The following is a 9,639-nucleotide window of genomic DNA, read 5'->3' on the forward strand; positions in this document are numbered from 1 at the left end:
TAAGCATTAACACAAAAAAGCGATACTAAAATTCGTAGATACGGTTATAATTTCCGCTATCTCCTAGAAACTAGGAATATTTACGTTTCAAGATATCGAAGGGCGTAAGTTCAAGATCAATGACATACTAGTAACACGTCTGGAATTGTTTCTTGAATTATTTTTCGTTAATTAAAATATGAAATGTATTTATAATAGTAAATAGTGTTATAATTACTTAAATATCATATTCGTATGCTAAATATGAACAAAAAAAACTACAAATATTAAAAAGCTATAATTTTTAATTGCTAATCATTTCTAAAGCAATAAAAGACATGCAGGGAATATAAACTTGTTAATTTTAGATAAAAAAGACATAAAAGTAGAAAAAAAGAAATAAAACTACATTTATTGACATTTTAGTGCCAGTAAACAGTGTTAGCCCGCTTTAACTTCGCATTGTTTGGCCGGCTTGCTCGTCAACAAGCGTTAAGTGGTCGACATTCTTCTGTCTTCTGTTTGATGAATATGTTCAGAACCAATTCCGGATGCCAAATCTAGCCCTAGAAAGAGATGGATGGATTGCGTGAAAGGTGACATGATCAAGGGAGTGACGGAGATGACGTATGATAGAGTTATGTGGAGGACAAAAACCAGTTGCGTCACTACGGGAGTTGGATAAGGAGAAGGATGAAATACAGCCCCTTCTTAAAATTTTCGTATAGGTAAAAAATGGAAAGGAAAAGTGCACACTGGATGTATTTTATAAAAGTGGATACGACTGTTTTGTAAGCGTATCCTTTGTCCTATCGTTTGTTTTAATCATACTAATATTATAAGAGAGAAAGTTTAGATGGATGGATGTTTGTTTGTAGCCTACTGATGAACAGATGTCGATGAAGTTTAATATACATTTAGATAGTCTGGAAGAACACATTGTCTACTTACGTTTTTATAATGCCACGCGGAGTGTCGCGGGCGAAAGCTAGTTTTAATATTAACAATTTAAAAGGTAATTTCAGTATCACGCACTTTAAACGACTCGCTATCATAAAGAATACGTTCTATTATTATACCAGTACTATGATTTTTACATCTGAAACAAAACTAACATACAACAAAACATACAATTTCATTGTATACAAACTGATAAAGAATTGACCCCGTTCCCTACAAGATTCATACAAACGTCTATATGTTTTTGTGTTGATCGCACGCATGTGTTAACAATGTGTTACGGATTGTCAAAAACGTATACTGCAGTAAGTTCTAAATATACTTATTTTAGATTGACTCTAATTTTAATCTAGTCTAATGTTGTTACGACAACTAACGCTCAAAACTAAACAAAACAAATGTAAAAAGCGATGAAAATATTTATTATTTAAATTAATATAATTTAACGTTATTTGTTTATTAAAATATCAAATTAAAACGTAAAATAAAAGAAAAAAATTATTGAATTGAAATTTATATATTTTTTATTATATTGGTACTAATTTTTAGTAAAACATTACGAATAACATCCGTTTAACAATCGAATTAAATAAATAAAAAGTGTTACATACGTCAATTATTAAAGAAACTTGTAGCAATAGAATAATTTTAAATATTACATAATTAACTAATAAATATTTGCCAGCGAAAGTGAATAAAGACTTTCATAACAATTGGGATACAATTACGTCATTTGTATTGAACGTTGGCACTATGACCTCGATAGATTCATGGTGTATTTATCTCTCTTTCTAACTTCAGTTTAATGTATATTTTTCTTTCACTAAAAAATAAGGTCATGAAAACAGATTGATCCACAGATTATGAGATTAATTTTAATTCTTCGCTAAGTTTATTTGGTACTTTTGTAAACAATTTTGTACATTAAGGTTATATAGATTTTTCTTAATAATTTAGATACTTAATTTTTACAAATTACATTTCTTTCTTTTTTCTTCCTTTTTTTACATTTTATAAAATAATTTTGTTTCAGATAATGAAGATTTTGTTCATAATTATCTTCACGGTCACATTATCGAATGCGGATAAAAGATGCAAAGGAATTTACTTCAGAGATCAATATTACAATTTGCATTTAATCAAAGAAGGCATCAATAAACTAGATAATCTAATACTTAATAGGAATGACGATATTTTGTATTTTACATTTGAAGAGTTAATTACACCACCAAATAGACTGGTCGGTTATATTAATATGGATACGAAAGAAACAAAAGTAATCGATGGCATTAAAAATGCCACGTCTATTGCAATTGATCAGAGATTAAATAAAATCTACGTTGGCAGTCAAAATGGACTCTACAAAATAAATGAAATGAAAAAAGTGGAAAGATTGCCTATACAAGATCATATAATAAATTTACATTTCAAAGAAGTTTTGTATTTTACAAACATAAATGGTGATTCATTTATATTCGAAGACGGCTTCGGTGTAATCGTTCAAGAACTACAGGGTGTTAAAATAAAAGAATTAATAGTCGATAATGATAATAATATGTTTTTTGTTAAAAATAATACTTTATTCAGAATTAAATTGGGAACAAAAGCAATAAATATACATGAGAAAATATACGTAGATGTAATTAGTACGGATATTCATACGAAAGCTTACATTTGTAGTAAAACTGGTGTTTACGTGTACAATAAATATAAATTTGCATTAGACAGAGTTTCTGATATGAATTTCTTAAAAGGTTTGACGTTTAATAAAGCCAATGAACCGATTTATGCTGCGAAAGATTTGATTATCAAACTCAGTGAGAATCAGATACCTTGTTTTGAAGATTGATACAAAAATGTAGATTAAATATATAAGTGAAGAAAATATAAATTGTTTAAAGATTGCGGCATTATTATAGGCTTTTTAAGAACGGGTAACACTGACTACTTGTCTTTACGTTTTAAAAATGAGACAGCGCACAAAACTTTGGATAGATAATCGCACAACGGTTGTGCGATTGTCGAGTGTTTCGTTGCCTTCAACTGTTTAGTTGCACAACTAACAATCGACTAGTGTGCGCTTCATATAAGCTCATAGGAATCAAAGAGAGATAACAGTTGTGCGATAATATCATCCACTGCCATTACATTTGTAATAAGTGACATGTCTTTGATTTTGTTTTTTTGTATTTTTGATAATAAAAAAACCTTTTTATTTACAAAATGATTTTTTATTATTTTTATTCGTTTTTTTTTGTGTTCGTGCTTTTGTTATAACATAGTGTAGATTATATGTATATTTTTTTGTAACGTTCCAATACAAAAATATGGTAATTTGAAATAAAAAGCAGACGAAAATCAACAAATTTATTTTATTTACAATATAGTTAAATCGGAAAATTGACTAAAATTGTAGAACTGGTCTTGATGGCAACAAAAAATGATTTCGCATCTGTAACAAAAAGACACTTATGAAAAAAAAAACATTAAAACACTCATTATTATAACAATCGTACCAAAGAAAGTCCAATAATGCCCGATCTCTGAGGTTAGTATTGACAATTTACCCATTCGATAACTATTGGTTCGATAACATACATCTATAGTAAAAAGGCCGTCAGTTAACACATGATAGACATTTTTGAACTGCAGTTCTTACCCCCCCCCAAACAGGAGATCCGCGTGAAGTGGAAATAATTCCGCTTTTCGTTTGATGAATATGAGGCCTAATAGTCCCTTTCCCTTCCCATTCTTATTTATTAGGAAGTAATTTCAAGGAAAAATGGATGGAGACGCACAGGAAGAGGAAATATCCTCTTTATGAGTCTTCATCTTTGATTTATTGTAGACAATGCATGCAATTGCGGATGTCTATGGGCAGCGGTCGCTTCGCCATTTTGTCGGATTCAGGTGGCCGCTTGCACGTTTGCCACCTTATCTATACTATTATAATAAAGCGTAAACACACACTTCTTTGTTGCCTAAGATGTCAGCAATTACAGCATATTTTTGAATTATTATTTTTTTAATAAAAAGCCCTACACTTAAGTCATGCTTTAGGCTATATATTTTCACGCCGTTAAACTTAGAGGGTAAATATTTTGGATAAAACCCTTAAGTGGGTAAGAGACCATAAGTCGCTGCCAACATAAAGCAAGATTGCCAAGGTTTGTCATGTCATGTCATTTTGACATTAGCAATTGATAATTTGACAAATGTGAAGAATAAAATGATTTTTTTTATAATTTCACACGAATGAAGTCGCATGGAAATAGCTAGCTAGCTAGCTAGTAGTATATAAAAATAGCTTTCTAATGGTGAAAGAAGTTTTAAAATCATCCGAGTAGTTTTTGTGTTATTCCATTAGATACAGAAATACAAATCTTGCTTGTTTATGACATAAGTATAGATAAAGTAAGTAGTGACGTGTTATGTGACGATGTCTGTGGGCTGCGCGGGGCAGAGCGCGCCGCGGCACTCCGCGCCGTAGTCGGCGCACGGCCGGTCCGACACCTTCAGCGGCTCCACCTTGCCGCTGTATTGTATCACCCTGGAATGGATACTTTACTATTTAGATCACCATGTAACGTATATTTCAGTATTTATACAACCTTGTAATGTATACTTCAGTATTTAAATCACCCTGTAATGTATACTTCAGTATTTATATAACCTTGTAATGTATACTTCAGTATTTATACAACCTTGTAATGTATACTTCAGTATTTATACAACCTTGTAATGTATACTTCAGTATTAATACAACCTTGTAATGTATACTTCAGTATTTATACAACCTTGTAATGTATACTTCAGTATTTAAATCACCCTGTAATGTATACTTCAGTATTTAAATCACCTTGTAATGTATACTTCAGTATTTAAATCACGTTGTAATGTATACTTCAGTATTTATACAACCTTGTAATGTATACTTCAGTATTTATACAACCTTGTAATGTATACTTCAGTATTTAAATCACCATGTATCATATATTTCAATATTTAAATCTCCCTGTAATGTATACTTAAGTATTAAAATCACCCTGTGATATACACTGAAGTATGAGGATGACCCTGTAATGCATACTTCAGTATTTTGATGACTTTGTAATCGACAAAATGCTGAAATATGTATTTTTAGCGGTTTCCGTCAGATATTTCAATTGCAAATTCTTATTTGAATTATTTTTAGAAAAATCTTACCCATAATCTCCCTTTTCCATCCATTTCTCGTCTATTTTATTGAGTTGCTCGAACTTTCCCTTGGGCAGACCACAGATCAGGTCCGCCTTCACAGTGCGCAGAGCTATTATAGGAGCGGGATTGAAACCTAGAGAAATAACACATACAGGATGTTTTAATAAAATAATAACACTCAAAACGATTTTAAATCGTCCCTTTTGAACGGAAACGTAATATCGGAATGACAAACGTCATATATATTAAGGGCCTGTCCCACCACATATAACTTAAAACTATCGTGATTTTTCCTGATACAACGACCATCTTACTGTCCTTATTCTTACTTTACTAAGTCCACAATAGATTTTTTCTATCGACAAACACACGGTGACCACACTTGCGCGTACTAAGTTGGCCGTCCAGTATTGTAATACTGGAGCACTGGATTACAGGCACTCGACAATTCAAAACCATCTTCGCGATTGAAATATTTTAGCATCTAAAAAGGTTTAGGAAGCTGAGTTTAAAAAAAAGCTTTTGTCACCTTGCAGTGCCTGATCAAAGCTGAGTGTGGGCACGCAGTTCCTCTCAGCCAAGAGCTTGCGGTAGTTGAGGTCGCCCTTGAACAGCACCGCCGCCGTCAGCTGCAGCTTGCGGTACAGCTGGAACGCCTGCGCCTTCATCTCCTTGTACATGATCGGGGACGTCCAGAACTCATCGCACTACGGACACAGCGGTATACGTTGGTATACATAGAATGGATACGTTGGTATACATTGATATACTTCGAATGGATACGTTGATGTACATCTGATGGATACATTGACATATATCAAATGGATACGTTGGTATACATCGATATACATCAAATGAATACATTGGTATACATTGAATGGATACATTGGTATACATCTAATGGATAAATTGGTATACATTGAATGGATACATTTGTATACATTGAATGGATACATTAGTATACATCTAATGGATACGTCGGTATACATCGGATGGATACGTCGGTATACATCAAATGGATACATTGATATACATCTAATGGATACGTCGGTATACATCGGATGTATACGTTGGTATACGTTGATATACTTCGAATACGTTGGTATATATCAAATGGATACATTGGTATATGAATATGTAATCTTACTAATATTATAAATGAATAAGTTTAGATGGATGTTTGTTAGAGTTTGTAGACTGCTGAACGGATCTGGATGATTATCATAGATCTAGATAGTCTGGAAGAACACAGACTATATTTTTTTTATTCCACGCGAATATAGTCGCTGGCAAGTTAGTAGATAATAATTTGTACAATAAGCGTATATTACCATGACAACAAAGGTTCCATCCTCAAAGAACTGCATCCATTTGTGTCCGAGCTCTCGCAGGCTGTCGGCCGACACGCGCTGCGGCGGCACGGCCGCGCCCTCGCCCTCGCCCTCGCCCGGCTCTACAGTATTACAGGATTCACATTTACCCAGTCCAATAAGACAGTAAAGAGGCAGGTATGGTCACACAATGCCTGTTTAGTTAGCGGTTCACATTGAACCAATACAGTAATGCAGGTAGGGTGTGAATTCACCGGCGACGGTTAGTGTTCACACAATGCCAGTCCAGTTATCACTGTATTGGCCAAGTGGGGACTGGTATTACACGTGTGACGTCATGATGCTAACTTTTTTATCTATACTAATATAATAAAACAATAAAACAAAGTTTTCAAGTTAAGGGATGAGCTAGTTTACTTCTACTAATATTAAAAAGAGGAATTGTATTTCTTTATATATTGAAATAACTCAAAAACTACTGGACAGATTTCAAAAATTCTTTCACCATAAAAAAGCTACGTTATCAGTGACATAGGCTATAGTTTTTTTATTACACGCGAGCGAATTCGCCAGCGAAAGCTAGTATGAAGTAATTTTTTTACCTGTAGGAGCTTCTTGCGGTACTTCTCTGCTATAATTAGCATTTGCACACATTTCTAAAGTTTTTCTGAAAGTAAAAATCATTATATTAGTATATACAAAATATTTTTTCACCGTTATTATATATGAGCTGTTGCCCGCGACTTCGTCCGCGTGGTATTAGAAAACATACAAATTACAAAAAGCTACGTATCCCGGGAACCGGACATTTCTCGGAGATGAAGCTTATCCCATGTGTACTCCACACTTTGTTTTATATCTGTACCAAATTTCAATAAGATATGTTGAACCGTTGCAGAATGATCGAGTAAACATTAAAAAACTAAATTATTGAATCCCAAAGGAACCGTAACTATTCCCGGGATAAAAAGTAGCCTAAGTGTTCTTCCAGACTATGCTCTAAACCTGTGCCAAATTTCATCGAGATCTGTTTAGCCGTTTAGGCTACAAACGCTAACAAACATCCATCCATCTAAACTTTCGCATTTATAATATTAGTAAGATTTATGTGTAAAAACATACTTAAAATCGACTGGAGTGACGTCAGACACGAACCAAGGGATCTTTTTAACGTGAAACCGAACCTGAAAAGGCATTTTTTTAATCACAATATTGTATTTTGTTTTTATTTTACAACTTAAGTAAAAATTACCTTCTTAACAATATCCTGTGATATCAAAAAGTTCGCTAAACACAAATCCGAGAATAATTCATATCCCGAATTGTCGCAAACAATATCTGAAACAATTAAAACAAAAATTAATGCTTTATTATATTTTAATTACCACAAAAAAGTACTGTAAAAACAGTATGGTCATTATTTTTTATTCAATATTAAATAAATTATTTTACAGCAAAATGTAACAAGGAAGTCACCTGATTTCGCCAAATGAGCGAAAGAATTGCCTTCTTTCATTTATGTTTCCTCGCCCATTAACGCCCTTCCCTTACTTTTTCCCAGTATAGGAGTCTCCAGCGAATTTGTAGTGGTTTGTATATCTATTTTATATTTTTGGAGTCTAGAAGCGGGGAGGGGTTGCTCCCCTACCGATTTCTAATTTTCCCAATAATAGCGTATTTTCTATATGTACTGACTTAAAGAAAATACTTACCAAATGTTACAACTTCTGGCAACACCATTTTAGCAGGGCAGGGGATCTTAGGAGGCTCTTCCGCCTGCTCCCTTTCCGCTTCAGACTTATCTTCCAGCTTCGTTTGAGACTTCGCTTCGGGCTCCGGTTCCTAGATAATTTAATAAATATTTCGACTCGAATGTTTTTTAAAATAAAAACAAAAATTAACGAGTATATAATATCTAAATTCCAATACATAAATACAAATAGACTAGAATACTGAGCGATTGAACGATTTATCCCTTTTTTAAGACTACCCCCACTATTCCTTCTGCTTACTAACATTTTTTAATGCTTTCCACACTTTGCCAGTACAGTAAGTCTACAGCGGACAATAACTGGACTGGAAATGAACTGGCGCATTGTTTCCTAGCCACTGGCGTTAGTAAATTCATACAATCTATGACTGGCCATCGCAACTGCACTGGCCAAGTGTGAACCGGGCATAATATATATTTTTTTATACTTAGTCAAAAAAATCGTATTATACTTTTTACTCTACGTTGGTAATCTAATTAAGAAATGTGGGAAAGGTAATTTTAGGAAGGGGAACATTTAAAAAAAAAATCATCCAGCATCTATTACAGTAGTCAACAAGAACATACATTTGTAACAAATAAACTCAAAAACTACTCAAACTATTTGAAAAATTCTTTCACCATTTGAAAGCTACATTATCACTGAGTGTTACAAAATACATTTATGTTTTTTTTTTTTAATCTAGATCAAAAGATAGCTATAAAAGAACCTTGTCGGGACATCGCGGCATCCCGAATTGTGTCGCTAATCGGTGACAACTGCATTGAAACTTAAATGTCGTGTTCTGTAATATGGAAAACAACATTTCCCTTTTATTGCTAAAAATACAACACATTTAGTCAGCCCTTGATTTATTAACTAGCTGTCGCCCGCGATTCTGTTCGCGTGGAATTAAAAAAAAATGAGTAGTCTGTGTCCAGACTATTCTCTACATCTATACCAAATTTTATCAAGATCCGTTCAGCAGTTTAGACTACAAACTGTAACAAACATACATCATCCATCCATCCATCTAAACTTTCGCATTTATAATATTAGTATTATTAAATAAAGTTAGTTAAAATTGTGAGCGTGTTAAAATTATAACTAGACAGTTGTTAAAAATTCTAACTGTACAGTTGTAAAACTCTAACTGAACAGTTGTAAAACTCTAACTGTACAGTTGTAAAACTCTAACTGTACAGTTGTAAAACTCTAACTGTACAGTTGTAAAACTCTAACTGTACAGTTGTAAAACTCTAACTGAACAGTTGTAAAACTCTAACTGAACAGTTGTAAAACTCTAACTGTACAGTTGAAGAACTCTAACTGTACAGTTGTAAAACTCTGACTGTACAGTTGTAGAACTCTAACTGTACAGTTGTAAAACTCTAACTGTACAGTTGTAAAACTCTAAC

General features: G+C 33.1%; 2 protein-coding genes across 3 annotated transcripts in view; one reads left to right on the plus strand and one right to left on the minus strand.

Annotated features, from left to right (window-relative positions):
* Window positions 1–1,176: 1,176 nt before the first annotated feature.
* LOC106099956 lies at window positions 1,177–3,012 on the plus strand. The gene is made up of 2 exons (XM_013278654.1): window positions 1,177–1,244; window positions 1,973–3,012. Exons 1-2 carry the CDS (start codon window positions 1,212–1,214, stop codon window positions 2,786–2,788), a joined length of 849 nt encoding a protein of 282 aa, XP_013134108.1. The 5' UTR covers window positions 1,177–1,211; the 3' UTR covers window positions 2,789–3,012.
* A 280-nt stretch (window positions 3,013–3,292) lies between these two features.
* Window positions 3,293–9,639, minus strand: part of LOC106100249 (protein-glutamate O-methyltransferase-like) — a 12,062-nt gene continuing 5,715 nt past the window's right edge. Inside the window, exons 7-16 of one of the 2 annotated variants that reach the window (XM_013279047.1) lie at window positions 8,952–9,026; window positions 8,183–8,312; window positions 7,723–7,808; window positions 7,593–7,654; window positions 7,073–7,137; window positions 6,471–6,592; window positions 5,669–5,846; window positions 5,146–5,272; window positions 4,366–4,489; window positions 3,293–3,391 (exon numbers count right to left, since the gene is read on the minus strand). In XM_013279047.1, the coding sequence (XP_013134501.1) occupies window positions 4,369–4,489; window positions 5,146–5,272; window positions 5,669–5,846; window positions 6,471–6,592; window positions 7,073–7,137; window positions 7,593–7,654; window positions 7,723–7,808; window positions 8,183–8,312; window positions 8,952–9,026 (966 nt within the window). In that variant the 3' untranslated portion in view covers window positions 3,293–3,391; window positions 4,366–4,368. The remainder of the gene's footprint in view (window positions 3,392–4,365; window positions 4,490–5,145; window positions 5,273–5,668; window positions 5,847–6,470; window positions 6,593–7,072; window positions 7,138–7,592; window positions 7,655–7,722; window positions 7,809–8,182; window positions 8,313–8,951; window positions 9,027–9,639) is intronic. The other variant, XM_013279054.1, reaches the window with a different exon arrangement.

Source organism: Papilio polytes, unplaced genomic scaffold (genome assembly GCF_000836215.1).
Source record: "Papilio polytes unplaced genomic scaffold, Ppol_1.0 DF824325.1, whole genome shotgun sequence".
Classification (NCBI taxonomy): Eukaryota; Metazoa; Arthropoda; class Insecta; order Lepidoptera; family Papilionidae; genus Papilio; species Papilio polytes.